At 41.3% G+C, this 24,840-nt stretch overlaps 4 protein-coding genes across 5 annotated transcripts; 3 read left to right on the top strand and 1 right to left on the bottom strand.

Annotated features, from left to right (window-relative positions):
* The first annotated feature begins 879 nt into the window (after positions 1-879).
* LOC112565276 lies at positions 880-5,393 on the top strand. 2 transcript variants are annotated; one of them, XM_025240643.1, is made up of 2 exons: positions 880-1,951; positions 5,153-5,393. In XM_025240643.1, the coding sequence occupies exon 1, from the start codon at positions 912-914 to the stop codon at positions 1,947-1,949; it is 1,038 nt and encodes a 345-aa protein (XP_025096428.1). In that variant the 5' UTR covers positions 880-911; the 3' UTR covers positions 1,950-1,951; positions 5,153-5,393. The 2 variants fall into 2 exon arrangements, with proteins under 2 accessions (XP_025096428.1, XP_025096427.1); XM_025240642.1 differs by lacking the exon at positions 5,153-5,393 and adding an exon at positions 2,651-3,011 and having other exon boundaries at positions 881-1,951.
* Positions 3,195-4,805, top strand: LOC112565277. Its single transcript, XM_025240644.1, has one exon. The coding sequence runs from the start codon at positions 3,829-3,831 to the stop codon at positions 4,801-4,803; it is 975 nt and encodes a 324-aa protein (XP_025096429.1). The 5' UTR covers positions 3,195-3,828; the 3' UTR covers positions 4,804-4,805.
* A 1,300-nt stretch (positions 5,394-6,693) lies between the features above and the next one.
* On the top strand, positions 6,694-7,682 carry LOC112564479. Its single transcript, XM_025239323.1, has one exon. The coding sequence runs from the start codon at positions 6,830-6,832 to the stop codon at positions 7,535-7,537; it is 708 nt and encodes a 235-aa protein (XP_025095108.1). The 5' UTR covers positions 6,694-6,829; the 3' UTR covers positions 7,538-7,682.
* A 12,542-nt stretch (positions 7,683-20,224) lies between these two features.
* LOC112564365 lies at positions 20,225-23,119 on the bottom strand. The gene is made up of 2 exons (XM_025239132.1): positions 21,902-23,119; positions 20,225-21,404 (listed from the first exon to the last, which is right to left on the bottom strand). The coding sequence occupies exon 1, from the start codon at positions 23,030-23,032 to the stop codon at positions 21,908-21,910; it is 1,125 nt and encodes a 374-aa protein (XP_025094917.1). The 5' UTR covers positions 23,033-23,119; the 3' UTR covers positions 20,225-21,404; positions 21,902-21,907.
* Positions 23,120-24,840: the final 1,721 nt, after the last annotated feature.

The raw sequence follows: 24,840 nt of genomic DNA, 5'->3' as shown, positions 1-24,840 counted from the left end.
TTAACAAGCCTTCGCCTCCATCGTTTTACCTCCTCAGTAATTCTGTCCAAAATAGAAGCCACCAAGACATTAACCACAACCCAAACACTAATCCTAAAGCTTACATGAAACACAAATTTATCTTATCTAATATGTTAATGTTCACACGCACGCACACACGCACGCACGCACACACACACTTTCTCTCTCTCAAGCTATTTAAAACACAAGAAACAAAGAGAAAAGCATTTGAAAAGAAACGACCCTATAACGTTCATTTGCTTTATCCATTAACTCCAGAAGCTTTGACAGAAGCAACAACCAGTTAAGTGATTTGGTGCGCATGCGTAATGACATCGATTCTGTACACATGAGCATTGAGGCCAGTTTGTTTACAAAAAAAAGCATTTATATACATAAAACAAACCTGCAACATTCGGGCCGAAGTTCATGTGCTTTACATATTCACTACAATCAACCGATTTGGTGCGCATGCAAACTGAGACCGATTCTGTACACATGAGCTTTAAGACCAGTTCGCTTACAACGATGGAATATTTCACATCCACTCACCTAACTGAGCAACATGCACACAGATTGTTGAAAATTTTCAGTACCCTCTGTCGAGCATTCGGGTGAACAAGTATACGAAATCGTGGAATATGTCAGAAGCAAAAGCAGACACAAGCTCTGTACCATCAGACTGATACGCAGCAGCTAGAACATCAGCTAGAACATCAGCTAAAACATCAACTAGAACATCAGCTAGAATACCACGTTATTTGATGCAGTACAAGAAGGCACCAAGGGTAAAAAAGGGTCACGACTAATGCTACTTGGTTTAGAAGTCAGAGATAAAGGAAAGACAAACGATCTTTCTATATCTGCGTTATTTCTTATCTTCCCGTAAAAGCAAGACCGCAGCCCAGTGTATGGACATGTCTTACACCAAGGTGTCCTGGTATACACTGCAGGGAGAGAGCATTTGTTTCCCACACTCCGTAATGGCAGCGTGTGTTGTGTTGTTACTGACTGTTGTAGCAGGTGTTGTTGTCGCAGACGGCAATCAGCAGACCGTGACCGACGCTGCACTTGCCTACAGAATAGAAGCTTTAGAGGACATCGTCAGACAACAGGCAAAGGTCATTGATGATCTTGCTTCTGGTCTGCATCGAGCATTGACGGGTTTGGAAGCATGCTCTCCTTTGAAAAACACCTTTCCTGTAGTGGACACACCTGACAAGATAGAAGGTACAGGTCTGTTACAAGAAGAGTTAACTGGAAATTCCGTACAACACGCAGTCTTTGTTCGGTCGGATGACAACGACCCTTTGATACCGGTGGTAACTCAGTTGACAGAAAGGGTTAACGAAGTCAGTACCGGTCTGCAGGCCATGAAGAACGAAGTCAGTGCCAGTCTGCAAGCTTTAAAAAACGAGGTGACTGAAGCTTCCACGTCTGTCTTCGTGCACTGGGGAAGCTCCACGTGTCCAGGCTCCTCTGTTCTCGTTTACTCCGGTGTCGTCGGGGGGTCTCACTACGACCAGCCCGGAGCAGCAGCCAACTACCTGTGCCTGCCCCTCTCTAACATTACCTTGCTTGATTACACAAACACCTACACTGCACATCTTTACGGTGGAGAATATCAAACAGAAGACGGACATAATGATAAAGATCCTCTATGTGCCGTGTGTCGATCGTCACGTGCCACTAACGTGATGATCGCGGCGACGACTGTCTGTCCGGCTGGCTGGACCTCGGAGTACAGCGGATGGCTGATGGCAGGATATTTCGGGCACAAAGCTGCCACCGAGTTCATCTGTGTGAACTCCCAAGAAGAAGAACGCCAAGGAAGTGAAGTAAGCTATGATGGAAAACTGTTGTACTACACTGTCACTGACTGTGGGAGCCTCCCATGTCCTCCTTACGTTACCGGGAAGAGGGTCACGTGTGTCGTCTGCTCCAGATAGACGTAAGTATTCGGCACCAAAATATCGCACTTCAAGTATGTAAAACTTTACCTTTCAGTTGAAATCTATGTAACTGTTAGACAAACTATATATTAAATGTGTATGTTCAATTTTTTTTAGATTTCCTTATTTTTATATATATCTGTATCAATAGTATAGACACACACATGCCCTTCACTACCCATACACTTCAGCTCCACCACTGACTGCATTCCACTCTCAGACCTGACTAGTGCCCCACCCTTAGCATAAAATCTGTTTATCAAGCTGGATGTTCTGGCCTGGCCATGTCTGTACGACATTGTAGAGGACATACAACAAAATAAGCAATCGGTTGGGTGGAGCGTGTCAGCCACTGCACACCGTGGGTATACATCGTGTGTGACGAGGGCAGGTATAACTGCCAATAGTTGTACAACTCGCCCGCACGCACCACTCGGTCGAGTCGGACTTTCTGCTTCTGGAAGGGCACTGGTGTGCTAGATGGGGACTGACAAGCGACCACACTAATGTCTATCATAAACACCCTCACCTCACACACACATGCACAAGCACGTTGAAGCTTATAATAAAGGAAAATGTGTAGAACTTTGCATTTAAATTTCCCTTTTTGAGTTACATTACTGTTTTTTTCCACAATCTTTTGACCACTACATTACTTAATGCATTAATACTCTTTGATGTTCTATTTTTATTTTCAGACAAAAGAACTCAGTTACCTACGGGCTACAAACTTGCTGCGTTCAAGGACTTGTTGTGTGTGAAATAATTATATCATCAGTAAACAATAAAAAATCTCCAGCAATATCTTAATCACTGAAAGTTTAATGATCGCTTCCTCATATTGGTGAATACAGAAGATAGAAGGCAAGGTCTCATAATAGATGAAGCTGTAAGGAACTTTAAGTGTTTCTACAGCTAATACACTGGTCTACACTATCAATACTTGTCACGAATAACCTATTCTCACAGAAGCACACATACACGCACATACATGCATGACATGTAGATGTTTGTGAAGGTAAAGCAGAGAGGGAGAGGTAATCACCTCCCTCACGTAAAATTGGTCTCTAAAAAAATAAAGTCTTTAACACCTCAGCTCCAATGACCTGAAAAGGTTAGGGGATGACTTTTACGTTAACTTTATCGACAGACCCCTCGAATACGCCGGAGTAGACGAGAACAGCAGCATCTGGGCACGTGGAACTTCCCCAGATAAAAACTACATTGTAATAGCAATGTTTATTTTATTGACCTCGTTCTTCAGTGCCAACCACAGCAGCACCCACCTCAGAAATTCTCTATGTCACCTGATTGACTATCGGCATCAGAAGGTTGGTGTCATTCTGTCGGACAATATTTTTAAGATATTTTTTTTTGTTTTGCTCGCTGTTGACGGCTGACCAGCGTCTTCGTTTGCTGCTCCGTCACCTGTGAAGGAAGCTTTCACAGAAGGTGACAGTGAGTCAAGATGTTCAACATCTCACTGCGGATGAAGTATATAAACCAGAATTTCCGTGATGCGTGCTTGCTTTCTGACCATGTCTTCCAGGCTCTCCATTCTTTCAGATGTAAGTTATCTTTTGTATTTCTTTACTGACGTCGTCCACAAGAATAACGAAAAGCTGTCTTTTATTACTTATTTTAATTTCTTCTAAGTGTTCAAAAAATTTCCATTCAATGTAAATATAGATTACACGCACGCACGCCACACTTGCCTTCGTGGTAAGAAAGCAGGTGTCCTTCTCTCATGCTTTTCTTTGCTTATCTCATCCTTGATAGTGAAAGGTCTTTCGTGTGGCCGAAGCTCAGAGCCATATCACAGACCTGAAAGAAACATTTAGAGAGAAGTAAAGTAAGTAGTATTCCGGACTTTAGGATGAGGCCGGCTGTCATTTTCTTACTTTCTGCTGTGACAGGATGTGTTCTCGCAGGTGTTAATGAGCAGATGCTGAAACATGGAGGGTGTGAAACACAGGAGGATAAAATAGAAGGTCTTGTGGGCAGATTGAGGGAACTTGAAGATATCGTCAGAAATCAAGCACAGGTCATTGAAAATATTCTTTCTGAGAAACAGAAAACAACTGCTCAAATCCATGAAACACTGTTCCCGCTAGATGGCATCGTTCCAGATGGTCTTGAAATTGAAAAAGGTGCTGTGCGTCCGTCACTACAGCTGGGAGAAGAAATTATTGACATCCAAAAACAAAAGCCTGGTGTCTTTGTTAGGTCTGATGACAGTGACCCTCTGGTGGCGGTCGTGACTCAGTTGACAGAAAAGGTCAGCGAGGTCAGTGCCGGTCTGCAGGCTCTGAAGAGCGAGATGACTGAAACTTCCACGTCTGTCTTTGTGCGGTGGGGAAGCTCCACGTGTCCAGACTCTTCTGTTCTCGTTTACTCTGGTGAAGTCGGGGGGTCTTATTATACATTTCCAGGAGCAGCAGTCAACTACCTGTGTCTGCCACTCTCTAATGTCACCTTGTCGGACATCACGGTGAACAACTTCGCGCATCTTTACGGAGGAGAGTATGAAACACTTGATGGACACTATCAAAAAGATCCCATGTGCGCGGTGTGTCGATCTTCACGTGCCAATAATGTGATGATCCCGGCGACGACTGTGTGTCCGTCTGGCTGGACCTCGGAGTACAGCGGGTGGCTGATGGCAGGAGATCCACATCACAGCGCTGCCTCTGAATTTATCTGTGTGGACTCCAAGATGGAGGAGAGGATAGGCAGCGAGAAAGACAACAATGGGAAGCTCCTGTATTACACGTCTACCGTGTGTGGGAGCCTCCCATGTCCTCCCTACGTTAACGGAAAGAGGGTCACGTGTGTCGTCTGCTCCAGATAGACGTAAGTACTCAGGCCTAAACATCGCAATTCAAGTATGTAAAACTTTACTTTTTAGTTAAAATCTATGTGACTGTTAGACAATCTACATATTAAATTTGTATGCTCAATATTTTTACATTCTCTTAAATATCTATATCACTGATACAGACACACACATGCGCGCGCGCCATTCACCACCATACACTTCAGCTTCACCACGGACTGCATTCATCTCAGACCTGACAGGTGCCACAATTTTGCATTTAAATTTCCCTTTTGGTGTTACATTATTGTTTTTGTCCACAATCTTCAGACCGTTACATGACTCAATGCGTTAATACTCTATGGTTTTGCCTTTTTATTTTCAGACAAAAGAACGCAGTTACCTACGCGCTACAAACTCTTGTTGCCTTCAAAGACTTGTTGTGTGTGAAATAATTATATCATCAGTAGACAATAAAATATTTTTATTTTCAGACAAAAGAACTCAGTTACCTACGCGCTACAAACTCTTGTTGCCTTCAAAGACTTGTTGTGTGTGAAATAATTATATCATCAGTAGACAATAAAATATTTTTATTTTCAGACAAAAGAACTCAGTTACCTACGGGCTACAAACTTGCTGCGTTCAAGGACTTGTTGTGTGTGAAATAATTATATCATCAGTAAACAATAAAAAATGTCCAGCAATATCTTAATTACTGATAGTTTAATTACCGCTTTCTCATATTGGTGAATGCAGAAGATAGAAAGCAAGGTTTCATAGTAGATGAGGTGGAGACTGAGGTGTAAGTGTTTCTACACTGATGTACACTATTCATATTTGTCATAAATAACCCTGTCTCACACATACAACTACATGCCAATCTACATCAAGTTCACTCAGCTCGCCCCTTTGATTCAAAAATAAAGACTACATATATTTTGTATAATTTTGGCATGAAAAAAGATAAACTCAAGAAGATAGAAAATTTTAAAACGTAAAGCAAAAAATAATTCTTACTATTTAGAGCAGACGACAGATGTCAGTCACTTGCCGCTACTGTATGGAGGACATGGAGGGCTTCCACACGGATAATATTTTTACGATATTGTTTTTTGCTCGCTGTTGACGGTTGACCCGCGTCTTCGTCAGTTGTGAAAAAAGCTTTCACAGAAGGTGACAGTGTCTCGAGATGTTCAACATCTCCCTGAAGATGAAGAATAGAAACCAGCATTTCCGTGACTCGTGCTTACTTATTGACCATGTCTTCCAGACTCTCCATTCTTTCAGAGAGACCACAGCAGCTTTCATATGTAAGATTTTTCTGTTCCACAGCTGCCAGGACAATTCCCTTACAGCTGTCAGTAAATATATTGACCATATATTAGAAAGCAGAACAGCTGTAACTGTACCTTTCTCTTTAGATAGGTTTAGACAAAAGACAGCGAGACTGTGTCTTTTTGTACTTCAAACTGAGAAATATACAATGAACGGATGACATCATGGCAAACATGAAGTGCTTGGATGAAGAGCAGAAGCGCGAGTAAAAAGTATACTTTATTATGCAAAATATTTCTTATAGCGGTGGGTTTTGATTTCAAGGTTTCGAACTTGGACTCAGAAAGCGTGAGTGTTGAGTTTCTCCGGTGAGTTGCGTGGAAACACAAGCAGACTGACGAGAGTGTCTCAGGTAGGATTAAATTAGTCAATTAAACTCGAGAAAGAGGGATGTGGAATAATCTACTTTTCGCCTACGATTGACGATAAGAGAAGCATTATTCTGAACCCTCTGAGTTTGTCTTTAACGAAGTGAGGGTGATTAAAGAATATATACATACCTACATATATACTCACACGCCACACACACATCCACCCCACACATGCATACATTCAATAAAGCACACTAAGAACACTTTCCTGTACAAAAGATTTTTAGTACAGTTCTCTCGTGTCCCGCAGACTTATTGCCTTATCTTTATCTTGACAGTCTTATCTCCTTGACTCGGTCAGAGCTTCAAACTCATTTATTAGAAAGGAAGAGTAAAGGAGAGGACAGACTACAATGACTCTCTCTGTTATTTTCTTCCTTACGACTGCAGCAGGATGTGTCCTGGCAGCACAGGATCAGCAAAGCCGCCAGGATGTAAGTCTCACAGAACTCGTGGCTACAGTAGAAAGTCTTTTGGACAGAATACAAGGTCTCGAGGCAGAAAAGCAGTCATTGGAGATGAGAGTTGAATGCCTGGAGACACTGTGCTCATTCTCTGATGTCCTCCTTCCAGGAGAAGGCACAGCAGATGGAAACGAGGCTGTAAGTCTTGCGAGAGACAGTCAAACACAAGCGCGTGCTGTCGTTGTTCGGTCAGACGACAGCGACCCCCTGATACCGGTCGTGACTCAGTTGACAGAAAGGGTTAACGAGGTCAGTGCCGGTCTGCAGGCTCTGAAGAGCGAGATGACTGAAGCTTCCACGTCTGTCTTTGTGCGGTGGGGAAGCTCCACGTGTACAGACTCTTCTGTCCTCGTCTACTCCGGTGGAGTCGGGGGGTCTCATTTTACATCTCCAGGAGCAGCAGCCAACTACCTGTGTCTGCCCCTCTCTAATGTCACCTTGTCGGACATCACGGTCAACAATTACGCACAGCTTTACGGAGGAGAGTATGAAACACTTGATGGACACTTTGAGAAAGATCCCCTGTGTGCCGTGTGTCGATCGTCTCGCGCCAATAATGTGATGATCCCGGCGACGACTGTCTGTCCGGGTGGCTGAACCTCGGAGTACAGCGGGTGGCTGATGGCAGGAGATCCACCGCACAACGCTGCCTCTGAATTCATCTGCGTGGACTCCAAGATGGAGGAGAGGACAGGCAGCGAGGAAAACAACAATGGGAAGCTCCTGTATTACACGTCTACCGTGTGTGGGAGCCTGGCATGTCCTCCCTACGTTAACGGGAAGAGGGTCACGTGTGTCGTCTGCTCCAAGTAGGAACCTGTAAGTAAATGAAGCTCGGCTTTAAAGTCAATGCTAATCTTCTTCTTCCTTCCTATACGCCCCCAGTGGAGCATAGGGCCGCAACCACACGCCGCCATCGGACCCGGTCCTGGGCATCCCTTTCCAGCTGGCACCATGTCATGCCAGCTGTCTCTGCCAATTGTCTCTGTCAATGCTAATATTTACTTTAATTTTAGAGTTGCAAAAGTTAGATATTTTTGAATATTTTTTTTATAATCCGTTCTGAAGACTTCAGATAACTTTATTACAAGAAAGCTGCACACAGTACAAATAACAGTCAAATTATGGAAAAGGACGATAAGAAATATTTGCTTCGATTTCACTTTAGTTAGAAGGTAGATCACAAAAGCAAAGTAACCTGTACAACTCAAGTAATGTCTACTCTATGTCTGCTTAGTTTGTATATTGTTTCGGAATACTAAAAGTGAGGTGAAGCAAGGCAGTTGCTGAAGTAATCTATGATTTAGTTTGTTATAAACAACATGGCCACCACAAAATCAAAACCAGTCAACGATTTTCTGTCTACAACACATCAGGATCTTAAATTCTCTATTTTATTTTTATAGTTTTTATGCTTGTAAAAGAAGTGTCGAATATTCAATTCTTATTCTTCAAATAACACATTTCACTTAGCGTTTCCTACTCATCCAAGATGCTAATGTTTTCAATATCAGCCTCTATAATGAGTTCTGTATTACTGTACTACTTCATCGTCTATATTTTACTGCTTGCATTAAATTATGTTTTCTGATTATACAAGAAGAGACAAACGTTCCCTGCCAACCTCATTACACAACTTGACATGCATGGTGATAGAGGTATTTACTGTTGCTGACTTTCAATTTTTGTTTTTCAGATGAACGAAATACAAAACATAAAACCAAACAAACATCTCTGACAACAACGCTGTAGATACGTTTGTTTGCGTGGACGATGTTGTTTACCACAACACAGCACAATGTGTGTCGTTGTTTCATCAGTGGAGAATTAAAAAAAAAAAACTGTACACAACAACTGGCGTGTTTATTGTTACTACAACAAATTTTATTTACTGCACAAGGTTTAAAAGCTAGACATAATAATAGTAATTTAAGTGGCTCATTGTTTCTAGGGGACAGCACGGCCAGAGCAGGACAAAAACTTAATCTTTGGTTTAACTTTGTTTTATTTGTTCATACAAGACCAGGGTCTAAAGTTTGTTCACTTTCTATATCACACACAAAAGCAATGCGCATAAGGGGAAACAACTCTAGTCTAATACCGATCCGGGTTCTCTCCCTTCAACCAAAGTTACTCGTAAAGATTGTTTATAATGCTCTTTTAAACGGCGTATCACATATACTGGTCTTTTTTGTAGTTTACCAGATATAATTTTTTTTAAAACACTGGTGAAAATTTGCTTCGCAGGCACTCGGTGCTCCGTCGTGAATTGTTTTCGCGCGGCTCTGTACCTTCGTCGCGTACCCATAATAATTTTACTAAATGCATCAATCTGATTTTTTTAAAAATAAGAACAATGTTTTTTCATTTCAAGTTTATATGCGGTTATCAAAGTGTGATTCCTGGAGGTGTAACTTGTGTTAGCATGATATATCCTGTGCAACCCTGTGTGAAATTAAAAAAAATTAAATGACACCTACCTAATTTGCTTTGGATTACCTAATAAGTGACTGTTCATGCAGGGTTCAGATGTAAACATTTTTGTTTCACACAGTTTCATCTCTTATTATTAGTTTAAATTTTTTCTATCTCTTACACTTATTTTTTTACGATTTTTTTTTTAAATTGGTGAGTTTCCATAAGCACGAGGGGAATGTGACCTCGTTGAACCCTGACGTAGCGAATGAGTTACCCATTAACGACTGTCGAGTCGTCAGGTGAACAGACACATGAAAGCGTGTAATACGTAAGAAGCAAAAGCAGACACAAGTAACCAGTAAACCGAGAAACCAGCGCCTTGCGAGCATCTCACACAGCAGGACAGCGAGACCTCCAGTTACAATAGCAACTAGAACATCAGCTAGAATACCTACTAATATACCAACTAGAATATCAGCTAGAATACCTACTAGTATACCAACTAGAACATCAGCTAGAATACCTACTAGTATAGCAACTAGAACATCAGCTAGAATACCTACTAATATACCAACTAGAATATCAGCTAGAATACCTACTAGTATACCAACTAGAAATCAGCTAGAATACCTACTAGTATATACAACTAGAATATCAGCTAGAATACCTACTAGTATACCAACTAGCAAACATCAGCTAGAATACCTACTAGTATACAACTAGACACATCAGCTAGAATACCTACTAATATAGCAACTAGAACATCAGCTAGATCCTACTAGTATACCAACTAGAACATCAGCTAGAAATACCTATAGTATACCACTAGAATATCAGTTAGAATACTACTAGTATACCAACTAGAACATCAGCTAGAATACCTACTAGTATATAGCAACTAGAACATAGCAAGCTAGAATACTACTAGTATACCAACTAGAAATCAGCTAGATATACCTACTAGTATACTCCAACTAGAATAATATCAGCTAGAATACCTACTAGTACACATACACTAAACATCAGCTAGAATACCATACTAGCTATAGCAATAGAACATCAGCTAGAATACCTACTAGTATACCACTAGAATCACTCAGCTAGAATACTAACTAGTATATTCCTAGAATATCAGCTAGAATACCTAAGTATACCAACTAGAACATCTAGAAATAGCTAGAATATACTAGTATAGCAAGCTAGACATCCATAGAATTACCTACTAGTTACCACTAGAACATCAGCTAGAATAGGTACTAGCTAAACCCCTAGCAACATCAGCTATAGTATACAACTAGAACTATCAGCTAGACATCACTTTAAATACCTACTGTATAGTATAGCCAGCTACTAGAACATCAGCTAGACCTACTAGTATACAGCAATAGACATCGCTAGCACCTATGAGATAACAACAGCTAAACTACCTACTTAGTATACCAACTAGAATATCAAGCTAGAAACTACTAGTATACCAATAGACATCAGCTAGAATACCTACTAGTATACCAACTAGAACATCAGCTAGCCTACTAGTATACCAATAGAACATCAGCTAGAATACTACTAGTATACAACTATAACATCAGCTAGAATACCTACTAGTTAGCAACTAGAACATCACTAGAATACCTACTAGTAACCAACTAGAACATCAGCTAGAATACCTACTAGTATACAACTAGAACATCAGCTAGAAATACCTACTAGTATACGACCAACTAAGAATCATCAGCTAGACTATAGCCTAGAAATAGTATAGCTATGTATATAGAACATTCACTAGATACCTACTATACCAACTAAGAAACAGCTAGAATCTACTAGTATACCAACTAGAATATCAGCAGAATAACCTACTAGTATGCCAACTAGTCAGCTAGGAATACCTACAGTATAAGCAAACTAGAATATCGCTAGAATACCTACTAGTATACCAACTAGAACATCAGCTAGAATACCTACTAGTATACCACTAAGAAATCAGCTAGAATATGTCTACTAGTATACCAACTTAGAATATCAGCTAGATACCTACTAGTATACAACTAGAACATCAGCTAGACTATACCTACTAGTATACCAACTATCAGTAGAATACCTACTAGTATACCAACTAGACATTCAGGCTAGAATACCTACTAGTTAGCAACTCTATCACTAAATACCTACTAGCTAGAAATCATACCTAGTATACCTAGAACATCAGCTAGAAACCTACTTTATAGTATACCAACTAGAACATCAAGCTAGATACTACTAGTATAGAACATCAGCTAGAATACCTACTAGATAGCACTAGATACATCAGCTAGAATACAATTATCTACTAGTATAGCTGACATCAGCTAGAATACCTATAGTATACCAACTAGAACAAGCTAGAATACCTTACAACTAGAATATACCTTACTAGTTAGCAATCTAACATCAGCTAGAATACCTACTATATAGCAACTAGAACATCTAGAATATACCTACTAGTATTAACTAGAAATCATCAGCTAGAATACTACTGTATAAGCAACTAGAACATCACTAGAATACCTACTAGTTACCAACTAGAATATTATCAGCTAGAATACCTACTGTATATCCAACTAGAAAATCAGCTAGATAAACTACTGATACTCTAGTAGCAACTAGAACATCAGCTAGAATACAACTAATACTACCTCTGTATAACCAACTAGAACTACCATACCAGCTAAGAATATACCTACTAGTATAAACTAGAATATCAGCTATACCAACTAGAATCAGCTACACTAGAATATATAGGAAAACTAGAACAACTCAGCTAGAATAACTTTACTTAGTATACCACTAGAAATCAGCTAGAATACCTACTGTATACAAACTAAACATCAGCCTAGAATACCTACTAGTATACAACTAGAATAATATCAGCTAGAATACCTACTAGTATACAAACTAGAACATCAGCTAGAATACCTATAGTATACCAACTAAGAAATCATCGCTTAGATACTACTAGTATAGAAACTAGAACATGAATATCAACTAGAATACATACTAGTATAGCAACTAGAAATCAGCTAGAATACCTACCTAGTATACCAACTAGAACATCAGCTAAGCTACTAGTATATCCAACAGAATCACTGAATACCTACTAGTTAAATACCAACTAGAACATCAGCTAGAAATATACTACTAGTCTACCACACTAGAACATCAGCTAGAATACCTACTAGTATAGCAACTAGAACATCAGCTAGAATACTAGTACTAGATTACACCTATAATACCCTAGAAATAGAACTATCGCTAGATACTACTAGTATACTATAGAATCACAGAATATAATTGAGGATTATACAATAGCTAGAAAATCAGCTAGAAATACCTACTAGTATACCAACTAGAATATCAGCTAGAATCCTACTAGTATATCAGCCTAGAATATCACTAGAATCCTACACTGACTAGATAACTAAAGATTAAATATCAGCTAGATACCTACTTAGTACTGTATATCATAAAGAATGGTCAGTAGTAATATCCTAGTGATAGAAACATCAGCTAGAGCTGAGACTACCTAGTATAGCAACTAGAATATCACAGAATAACTACTAGTATACAACTACGAACTTTAGAATATAGCTAGAATATACTACTAGGCTTACAACAAATAGAACATCAGCTAGAAATATGCTATAATATACCAACTAAAATCAGGGCGGCTGCATAAATTTACCTATTCGGTTATCCACTAGATAGATAAATAGCTGACATAGAACAAGCTAGAAATACCAACTAGAAATCAAGTAGGTGGCGTGTGGTGCCTCGGTCATAGAATACATAGTATACCAACTATAATTACAACTAGAAACACCTCCTTAGTATATCCCAACTCAGCAGACACATTACAACAGCTAGAATACTACTGTATACAACTAGAAACATCAGTACCTACTAGTATAACCAACTAGAACATCAGCTGAACCTACTAGTATAACCAACTAGTTCAGCTAGATACTTTATAGTATATACAACTAGAAATCACTAGAATACCCTACTAGTTATACCAACTAGAATACCATCAAGCTAGAATACCTACTATATACCACATATCCTAGAATACTAGCACATCTAGCAATAAACGAATACCTACTAGTTAGAATCAGCTACTAAATAAGTAGCTACTTAATCATACCAAACCATACTAGACTACTATATACAACTGACATCAGCTAGAATACACAATAGAACAGCTAGAACATCAGCTAGAATACTACTAGTATACTAGAACATCAGCTAGATATACTACTAGTAGAAACCTATAGCTTACCAAGCACTAGAACATCAGCTAGAATACTACTAGTATAGCACTACCTACATAGAACATCAGCATAGAATACCTACTAGTATACTACATAGAACAGCGAATACCTAACTAGCTATACCAACTAGAATATCCTAGAATACTAGTATACCAACTAGAAACAATCAGCTAGACTAGTATAGCAACTAGAACATCAGCTGAACCTACTAGTATACAACTAGAAATCAGCAGAATACCTACTAGTATACCAACTAAATATCAGCTAGAATACTACTAGTACATAGAATAGAAATACTAGAATACTACAGCTAACTAGACTATCAGCTAGAATACCTACTATATAGCAACTAGTTAATACCACAGAACAAGCTAGATACCTACTAGTATACCTACAAGCTAGAATCTATAGTATACAAGCTAGAATACCTACTAGTTAATACCAACTAGAACGTCACTGAAACCTAGAGATACAATATCAGCTAGAATACATTGCTAAATTGATGCAGTACATGGAAGTACCAAAGTCACGAAAAGGTCATGTTTGCTGCTACTTGTTTTAGAAGTCAGAGATAAGGAAAGACGAACGATCTTCTCTATCCCTTCGTGTTTTTATCTTCCCTAAAGTAGGGACCCGCAGCCCAGTGTATGACGTGTCATACAGCAAGGTGTCTGGTACACACTACAGGGAGAGAGCATTTGCTCCCACACTCCGTAATGGCAAACGTGTGTTGTGTTGTTACTGACTGTTGGTAGCAGGTGTTTGTTGTCGCAGACGGCATCAGCAGACCGTGACCATGCTGCACTTGCCTACAGAATAGAAGCTTTTAGAGACATCGTCAACAGCAGGCAAAGGTCATTGATGATCTTGCTTTGTCTGCAGCGAGATTAACGGTTTGGAAGCATGCTTCCTTTGAAAAACACCTTTCCTTACTGGGACACACCTGACAAGATAGAAGGTACAGGTCTGTTACAAGAAGAGTTAACTAGAAATTCCGTACAACACGCAGTCTTTGTTCGGTCGGATGTCAACGACCCTTTGATACCGGTTGTGACTCAGTTGACAGAAAGGGTTAACGAAGTCAGTGCCAGTCTACAGGCTCTCAAAACCGAGGTGACTGAAGCTTCCACGTCTGTCTTCGTGCATTGGGGAAGCTCCACGTGTCCAGGCTCCTCTGCTCTCGTCTACTCCGGTGTTGTCGGAGGGTCCAACTACAATGAAACCGGAGGAGCAGCCAACTACCTGTGCCTGCCCCTCTCTAACATTACCTTGTTTGACTACACGAACTACCACACTGCGCATCTTTATGGTGGAGAGTACCAAACAGAAGACATACATGGAGATAAAGATCCTCTATGTGCCGTATGTCGATCGTCACGTGCCACTAATGTCATGATCCCGGCGTCGACTGTCTGTCCCGATGGCTGGACCTCGGAGTACAGTGGATGGCTGATGACAGGATATTACGATCTGGAGTCTGCCTCCGAATTCATTTGTGTAAACTTTCAAAAGGAAGAGCGCCAAGGCAGTGGGGTAAATAATAATGGTAAACTGTTGTTCCACACGTCCACCGTGTGTGGGAGCCTCCCATGTCCTCCTTACGTTGGCGGGAAGAGGGTCACGTGTGTCGTCTGCTCCAAATAGTCGTAAGTATTTGACGCCTAAACATCGTACTTCAAATGTATAAACTTTTAGTAGTCTAAGTCAGCGTGACTATTAGGCAGTGTTTATATGAAATTTGTAACAGAGCGTGTCCTGACTGCGTTGGATCAACAAAAGCTTATCTCCGATCCCCGAAGGAACAAAAAATCTTGTAGGACATGGCAAGGAAGCAGGTGCGAGTCATGGAAGTCATACATCTGCAAGATATTAAATTTTTTTATCGGTGATCGAGAGACTCCTACTGAGGCAACAACAAATAAAACTTAGGCAGAAATGACCTGGAATATATTCTAGACAAAATAACATGGTAACTTTCATGCCAATATAGTATTATTTTCCTTCGTAAAAGGCCGCAAGGTGTAGATTCTCGATTTGTTAGAAAATAGACATTTCACAGCGGACAACAAAACCTTCCTACCCTTAGCACTCAATTTCCGGTCTGAAATCTTGCCATCAGTTTACAGTGATAGTTTGGAGGAAAACATTATCAAATAGCTTTGTCATTGGCCGAAAGCTTTGGAAAGTCGTGAAGAGATTGAATCACACACACATATCAACACACCTGTGCAGCTGGAAGGTGTTTACATTGGTTCTCATTTCCCACCTTTTCTCTTATCATAAACTCAGGGCCGCCGAGAGCCAGCCCGGGCCTTGGGACAGACCTCTCCGGGCCCCTTGTACTTGTAATCGTAAATTAATTTCCCAGTATATAATGTATAAAAAAAAAACCACTGACCAAGACCGGGCCCCCTTGACAGCCGCGGGCCCGGGTACACAGACCCCCCTGTCCCCCCCTCTCGTCAGGCCTGCATAAACTAGATAACAAAACTCTATTTACTTGGATGTGTCTCACAGCCCAGCTATTGCGACAAACACCGGAGGCCATCATGACATTGTCTTCCACTTTCTTACTCATTGTTGTAGCAGGCTGTGTTGGGGCAGCTGCTGGCCAGCAAGTGATGCAGGACGACAGTTACACTGTACTCGTAAGCAGGATACAGGCTCTAGAGGAGATCACTACAAAACAGGTGCAGCTTATTGAAACTATTGTTTCTGAGAAGCAGTCCTTACATATAAGAGTCAAGAGTCTGGAGGCCCTGTGCTCGCCCTCGGATGTCATTTTCCCCGGTGGCGAGAATGCCATTGAAAACGAGGCGGGAGGTCCGTCACCAGAAGATGCTTCCAGTCAAACACAAAAGCACGTTGTCCTCGTTCGGTCGGACGACACCGATCCTCTGGAGCCTGTTCTGACTCAACTGACACAAAGGGTGAACGAATTCAGCGCCGATCTTCAGGCTATGAAAAATGAAGTTAGAACGAAATTGGAGAGTCTGACAGGCGAAGGCAACACCAATATTCAGTCTTTAAAGAGCGAATTTCATGCGGACCTTCAGGATCTGAGAAACAAGGTTGCCAGCTCTTCATCTTCTCTCTATGTGCGGTGGGAGGAAGCTCCAAATGTCCAGCTACTGCTGTTGTCGTCTACTCTGGCATCAATCGGGGATCCAGATATGACGAAACTGGAGGAGCAGCCAACTACCTGTGCTTGCCCTGTCTACTTGGCTTTGGCAGCAGAAGGAGAAATAAAAACGCTTATCTGTTTGGGGGAGAGTACGAAACCCAAGACCAGCATCACGATAAGATGCGATATGTACGGTTGTCAAATCCACACACGCCACTACTGTGATGATCCCGGCGAGAAGTGACTGTCCGCTTGGCTGAACCATGGAGTACAGGGGTGGCTGATGGGTGGATATTCATACGATGCTGGGGCATCTGAGTTCGTCTGCGTGGACGGAACGATGGGGCGAGGATGCAGTGGTAAGATGATGATGAAAGCTGCTGTTCACACAGTCACAGTGTGCGGAAGCTTGCCATGTAAGTCCTTACACTCACGACAAGAATGTAATTGTGTCGTCTGCTCAATAACAAGCGTAATATTGACACATATTTTTAAACAGTTTACTACTTATTTCGTAAGATTTGACAAGAACAAGAAACATTTATTTTGTCAACGACATTGCACGAGCAAGCAGATCTAACAACGACTGCCGCTTTCTCGACAATCACCAATCACACACAGACTCCGATGCATTATTTTATTAGTAATATGTAAGCATGGTGCTCTATTTTTATTTCAATCGAAAAACGCAGTTACCTAATGGCCAGAAGCTTGCTACTACAGCCATCAACAACTTGCAGTTTGTGATAATCTATCTCATCAGCGGACAATAAAAAAAGAACTCCAGCAATATCTTATCGCTGATAGTTTTGTGATCCTACTCGTGTTGCGTATATTAAGTAGATGAGAAGGTCTTAATATAGCTATAGTAGATGAAGGAACAATGGTTCTACGCTTCTACAGTGATCTACACTATTAATACCTGTCATAAATAGCCTCGTCTCACACAAGCACACATACACACGCACATGCATGCACTTGTTGGGCAAGTCAGGCGCAGGTAGACTGAACAAACTGCCTACTAACTTGTTTTACAGTGAATGTGTTCTGGAAGTGATGCTGCCAGTGGCTACAGCTTCTTGATCATTCCGCTAAAAAGTACTGTCTCTCTCTCTCTCACACACACACATGCCTAATAGTAGATAAAGAAAACCAAACGAACACAAAGACTTTAAATTTATCTGATAATATTGTCTGAAGTGACGTTTCCAGGCAACCTGACCCCTGCTGGCACCTAGGAACTCAAAGCATTCACCTCTCTCATACATCGCCTGTTACAGAATAGGAAAACATTCATTATGCATATAATTACACGCGTGCACGCACTCACGCACGCACACACATCGGGATCAAAGGGTTGGTGTCATCCGATCGGACAAACATTTTTTTTTGTTTGCTCGCTGTTGACGGCTGGCCAGCATCTTCGGTTGCTGCTCCGTCAGTTGTGAAGGAAGCTTTCACAGAAGGTGACAGTGTATCCAGATGTTCAACATCTTCCTGCAGATGAAGAATAGAAACCACAATTTCCGTGACTCGTGCTTACTTTCTGACCATGTCTTCCAGACTCTCCATTTTATCAGCGAGACCACAGCAGCTTCCATATGTAAGCTTTTGCTGTTCCACAGCTGCCATGACAGTTCCTGTTACAGCTGTCCGTAAAACTACTGGCCACATCATGAAAGCATAACAGCTGTGACTGTCTCTTTCTCTTTAGATAGGTTTAGACAAAAGGAACCGAGACTTTGTGCCGTTTAATAATTCAAACGAAAGTATCTGTCGTAAGATAAGAAAGTGTATGTCATTCTGTGTGTAACTAATTTATCTTCTTGCCCTTCTTAGTACTTCTTTACTGGTAATGTGGCCTTGGCATAGGAGAGAACAGAGAGACAGTTGTAAGTGCATCAAACACACTGCATTATTCAAAGCGAGGTGAAATGATTTTTACAGCAGTTCTCTCATGTCCCTACACTTATCGTCTTATCTTTCTCTAGACAGCCTTATCTCCGTGACTGTCAGAGCTGCAAGTCCAACTATTTCTCATAAAGAAACAGTAGAGGACAGACCACAGCGATGCTCTCTGCTATTTTCTTACTCACGACTGTAGCAGGGTGTGTCCTGGCAGCACAGGATCAGCAAGGACTCCAGGATGGAAGTCACACAGCACTCGTGGCTACAGTAGAAAGTCTCTTGGAGAGAATACAAAGTCTGGAGGACTTGGTCAGAAGTCAGGGTCAGATATTTCTTTCTGAAAAACAACAGTGGCTTGCAGAGAAGGAGTCCTTGCAGATAAGAGTTGAACGCCTGGAGACACTGTGCTCATTTAATGATGTCTTTCTAGAAAAAAGCACAACAGATGGAAACGAGGCTGTGAGTCTGGCGAGAGACAGCGTCAACCCACGCGCGTGCTGTCTTTGTTCGGTCAGACGACAGCGACCCTCTGGTGCGGTCGTGACTCAGTTGACGAAAGGGTTAACGAAGTCAGTGCGGCCTGCAGACTGTGTGAAGAATGAAGTTGTCGAGGCTTCCACGTCTGTCTACGTCCACTGGGGAAGTTCCACGTGTACAAGCTCTGCTGTTCTCGTCTACTCCGGCGAAATCGGAGGATCTTTTTATGACACGACAGGAGCGGCAGTCAACTACCTGTGTCTGCCCCTCACTGACCTCACCCTGGCTGACATTTCTACCACCTACTACGCACAGCTGTATGGAGGGGAGTATGAAAGCCAAGATGCACACCAAGAAAAGGATCCTGTGTGCGCTGTGTGTCGATCGTCGCACGCCACCAATGTGATGATCCCGGCGAAGACGGTCTGTCCGGCTGGCTGGACCTCGGAGTACAGCGGGTGGCTGATGGCAGGATGGACCGGACACAACGCTGCCTCTGAATTCATCTGTGTGGACTCCAAGATGGAGGAGAGGATCGGCAGTGAGCGAAACGACAACGGGAAGCTGTTGTACTACACTGTCACCGTGTGGGAGCCTGCCTTGTCCTCCCTATGTCAACGGGAAGAAGGTTAATGTGTCGTCTGCTCCAAATAGAAACCGTAAGAATTTATTCAGTTTATTGTTGAAATATAAGGACCATATTTTGTTGAAGTATTGCAGATACATTTAAATGTTTATTTCTAAAGCTGCCTATTGAAATCAAATGTTTACCGCTTGAGGTTGTGACTCAGAAACTGCAAGAATGGGCCACATACTTCTGAGATTATCCTGAGTTCTACTCACGACACAAACAGGTCCGGACACATCTGTTGATATGTCAACAATGGCAAAAAAGTTTGGCAGTGCTGTTTCTCCACAGAGATAAAACACAGTTACATTTCCCATCTCTCTCTCCTATACTATGGGGATCTACATAAGCCCTACATCCACCAAAGTATCATTAATTCCCTTCTTGGTAGAAGTATAAAATATTTTACACTAAAGCTTGACTTTTTTGCTGTACATTAATATCTAATTTGTGATTTTTACAAGACCATCATCTGAAATCGCTCCACTGCATTCACCAGACAACATTTCTTGCTGATGTTTAGTTTTTGTTTCAGATCAAAGAAATATCAGAAGTGACAGTCGACCCTCATTACCCGCTCCATTCACAGACAATAACTACTCAAGTTTGTGTTGTATGAAACCTGATTATTTCATCAGTTCAAAATTCAAAAATTCCGAACAATAGCCGCTCGTATAACAACATTGTCAGGTTTGTGGAGGTAAATAGCAAAAAGACAAGGTCTCATATTGAAACAACCACAGAGGAGTTAACTTTAAAGACTAACACGAGGGCTCGGCAAAGATCGCTGAAAATAGACAATAAAGTATTATAAAACGATTCTGGTATTGTTTTGTGACATATAAACATGAAGCATTTTTCTTAATCCAACGCGAAGACAATATACATAATAATAATATATAATAATATATTATAATATATAATAATATATATGTAACTGAAGATGACGTCGTCTACTTGGATTCCTTGATGAAATGATGGAACAACAAACGATTATATTGATATTTAATTGATATCCAGTCTGAAGTTGACTGGGGGTGACCTCTCTTTTGCTAACTGGCTGAAGATGACATTTTTCTATGTGCTACTCTTCACGCTGATCTCCTCCTGGCTTCATCTTCTTACTGCATTCTTCCCAAGAGAAACTGGCCTATCGCCACTGTGTGCTGTTCTCACATCATCGCTTCATCTTCATGTTTTGAAGTGGACTCTTATTTGATATTCCTGTGCTTGTCCTTTTGACGCTATACCAGTGAACTCTTATTTGTAACGCGCTCTGAGGCTGCTGTGGCTAGAGAAAGGTGTGTTCATTCTAGACACTTAATCACTTAAAGTACTCTGCTCATACGTCTATTTAGCAATGGAACCTTGTTTTATTTCCTTTTTATATTCACCAACCTCATACAGCAACAATACCAATATATATATAAGCGAACTTTTATTGTTACATTGTTCGTTCTTTTGATTTTTCACTGATAAACTTATTTTCACAGACTGCTTGAATGTGTTCAGTATTGTAATTAACAATGTCGGCCATACATTTAAAATTGATTCAACGCAGTTGGTAGCGAGCTTTTGTCAACCGTCTGTTCTTGCATTTATCTGGAAACAAAATATGAACATCAACAGTGTTAGTGTTTGATTTATGCAGTGGACTGATCCCAGAGGCTGGTCCTGTCAAAAAAAATATTATCATGGAAAGACTCTAGAGCAAAAATGCCAGTCAACATCGGCGCCAAAAAGTAAGCTCGGAAGTGATTGGTTAGTGTTTTCCGAACTAATTACAGCGAGACCAATGATTTTTTAGATGTGAGAGGTGATCTGGATGTATTGTTAACAATGAATTTTCCAACAGTAATTTTACATCCAAGCAATACACAAACAAAGATGAACAGAGTAATCTTTGGGAAAGTTAACTGTCACTTTGTTTTGATGCTATGTCTTGGTTTTTGTTTTAGAAACTACAATAAAAATCATTTGCGAGTCCTCTAAAGGCTTTCAGCCATTTACTTTCAGTAGAATTGTTTGATATTTACAATATTTTAAAAGAAGAAACATTTTAATAGTAAAAATAATGAAACTGAGTGCCGAATACTCACAGCTTACTATTTGGAGCAGACAACACAGGACACTCTCTTTCCGGTAACGTAAGGAGGACATGGCAAGCTCCCACAAAGAGTTGTTGTGTAGTATAAGAGTTTACCATCATTATCTTGCTCACTGGCTATCCTCTCCTCCATATTGGAGTCCACGCAGATGAATTCAGAGGCAGCGTTGTGTCCGATCCATCCTGCCATCAGCCACCCGCTGTAGTCTGAGGTCCAGCCAGCCGGACAGACAGTCGTCGCCGGAATCATCACGTTAGTGGCACGTGACGATCGACACACCGCACACAAGGCGTCTTTATTATGGTGACCATCTTCAGTCTGGTACTCAGCTCCGTAAAGCTGCGCAGCGAATTGCACACGGGTATCCGTCAAGGTGAGGTTAGAGAGGGGCAGACACAGGTAGTTGACTGCTGCTCCTGTGGCCATAATACTAGACCCTCCCACTTCACCAGAGTAGACGAGGACAGCAGATTCTGGACACGAGGAGCTTCCCCACCGTACAAAGACTGAAGTGGAAGCTTCGGAAACCTCGGTTTTCAATTCTCGCTGACCTGCACGGACTTCGTTTCTCAGAGCCTGTAAATTGGTATCTACCTCGTCCTTCAGAGCCTGCAGACCGGCACTGACTTCGCTAACCTTTTGTGTCAACTGAGTCACCACTGGTAACAGAGGGTCGCTGTCATCAGACCTAACAAAGACACCAGGCTTTTGTTTCTCACTGCCAAGAATTTCTTCTCCCAGTTGTGGTGACTGATGCACAGCATCTTTCTCATATACAAGACCGTCTGTTGAAAATATGTCATCCGCTGGCGGGAACAACGTTTGATGGCTTTTGACACTTGTCTTCAGGGACTGTTTCTCTGCCACCCGCTGCTGTTTCTCAGAAAGAATACTTTCAATGAGCTCTGCTTGCCTTTTGACCGTCTCTTCTAGAACCTTCATTTTACTGATGACCAGTTTATGCGTTTTGACGATATCTTTTAGTTCCTTCATTTGATCCACAATATCGTCTATTTTCTCCTCCAAATTAGCATAGCCCTCATCATGGAGTCTCTGCTGTTCGACACCTGCCAGAACACAGACTATTGCGGCGGTCAGTAAGAAAAGGACAGCCAGACTCATTGTAACGTATGGTGTATCTCTCACTCTTCTTCTCTTTAAATGGGGTTTTTCAGGTCTGTAGCTGGGTTCTGAGCATCGACTCTTTGCTATCAAGGATGAGATAAGGAAAGAAAGAAACAATCTGTTGTCTAACCTTAAAGGAAAGTTGTGTGTCGTGCGTGTGTGTGTGCGTGTGTGACCTAAACTTACAGTGAAGGGAAAGTTTCTTGAAACCTTATGTGAGAATTAGTCTAAGCATTATAATTCACAAATAACTTTCTAGTATGATGATATTGAAGACATTACTATGAAATACGAAAAGGAACTAGACAAATGTTTTAGCGCCGAGAAAAACTGGTCAGGGTAAAAAGTATACTAAAGTTTGAGGGAGAGGGGACAGGCACCGCCCTCACATACCTGGCCAAGAAAAAAGTGAGGTCTCTAACACATCACTCTCCAACGACCTGGAAGGGTTAGGGGGACGACCTTTTTTTCTAGACTGAACTTGTATGGACATAAATCAATATGCATATGCACTTGAAAAGATGATCGTAATGGGAACAGTAGAGAGAATTAGAGAGAAATAACAAAGGACGAACAATGGTTACCAATGTAACTTTAAAGGCTAACACGATAGTTCGGCAAAGATAGCTGAAAATAGACAATAAAGTATTATAAAAGGTATTCTGTAACTCTATTTCCGTTGATATTGTTCCTGTATGAGGCTTGACAGTAATAAGAGTACACTTGTATAATGTGCTTTTCTGTTAAGAAGACAATGAAGTGCACTGCACAGGAAGTCCAACGAAGAAATAAAATAAGAAGATAAAGCGATGATGTGACACACCAGCACATTATACAGCAACACAAAATTTCTCTTGGGAAGAATGCAGTAAGAACATGAAGCCAAGTGGAGAGCAGCGTGAAGAGTACGATGTAGAAAGTCTTTGATCAGTTAGAAAAAGGGAGATCACCCGAGTCAACGTAGTACAATATCAATATGATCGTTTGCTGTTCCTCCGTTTCTGTAGCTTCACAGATTGATGACGATAAAACTAGAAGAGATCATAGACAACCCCCCCCCCCCTACACATACATATATATATATACACAGTATAAGGGCGTGCATAGTAGTTGTTCCTTGACCTTGTTTTCTAATCTCTCCTTGGACAGCACATTGCTTTTTTCTCAGTTGTGGCAGAGTACGAAGATTCTTCAGACAGGAACATTTCAGAAAACCTTACGGGAAACGCCGGACGCAGTAATGACATTGTCTGCAATTTTCTTGCTCACAGCTGTAGCAGGCCGTTTTGTGGCAGCTGTGGACCACTCACCTCAAGATGGTAGCTACACTGCACTACTAGACAGAATAGACGGCCTAGAGGACGTGATTAGAACTCAAGCAAAACTTATTGAAAACATGGTTTCTGAGAGACAGATGAAAGATGGGAGTTATGCTGCCCTCGTTCAGAGTATAAAAAGTTTGGAAAATAGAATGCAGCGTTTAGAGGATATGTTTGTTAATCAAGTAGAAGCTGTTGACCATGTGAAATCTGAGAGACAGCTGTGGCTGGCAGAGAAGCAGTCCTTGGAGGTCAGTGTCCAGCATCTCCAGTCGTTGTGTTTATCAACTGCTGTAAATGTTCAGCGAGACAGCACAGGAAATGACAAGAATGATGCAGGTCAGTCACTAGAATCAACAAGAGAAACACACAAGCACACTGTCTTTCTTCGATCAGATGACAGCGATCCTCTAGTGCCGGTTGTCACTCAGCTCACAGAAAAGGTCAACGAAGTGAATGCCGGTCTGCAGGCCCTGAAGGACGAAG

The sequence above is a fragment of the Pomacea canaliculata genome, linkage group LG5 (assembly GCF_003073045.1).
Source record: "Pomacea canaliculata isolate SZHN2017 linkage group LG5, ASM307304v1, whole genome shotgun sequence".
NCBI lineage: Eukaryota > Metazoa > Mollusca > Gastropoda > Architaenioglossa > Ampullariidae > Pomacea > Pomacea canaliculata.
This window is presented reverse-complemented; position numbering and strand designations above follow the sequence as displayed.

Bases quoted from the DNA above. Each gene is read 5' to 3' on its own strand.
- LOC112565276 (XM_025240643.1), top strand. From the start codon at position 912: ATGGACATGTCTTACACCAAGGTGTCCTGGTATACACTGCAGGGAGAG.
- LOC112565277 (XM_025240644.1), top strand. From the start codon at position 3,829: ATGAGGCCGGCTGTCATTTTCTTACTTTCTGCTGTGACAGGATGTGTT.
- LOC112564479 (XM_025239323.1), top strand. From the start codon at position 6,830: ATGACTCTCTCTGTTATTTTCTTCCTTACGACTGCAGCAGGATGTGTC.
- LOC112564365 (XM_025239132.1), bottom strand. From the start codon at position 23,032: ATGAGTCTGGCTGTCCTTTTCTTACTGACCGCCGCAATAGTCTGTGTT.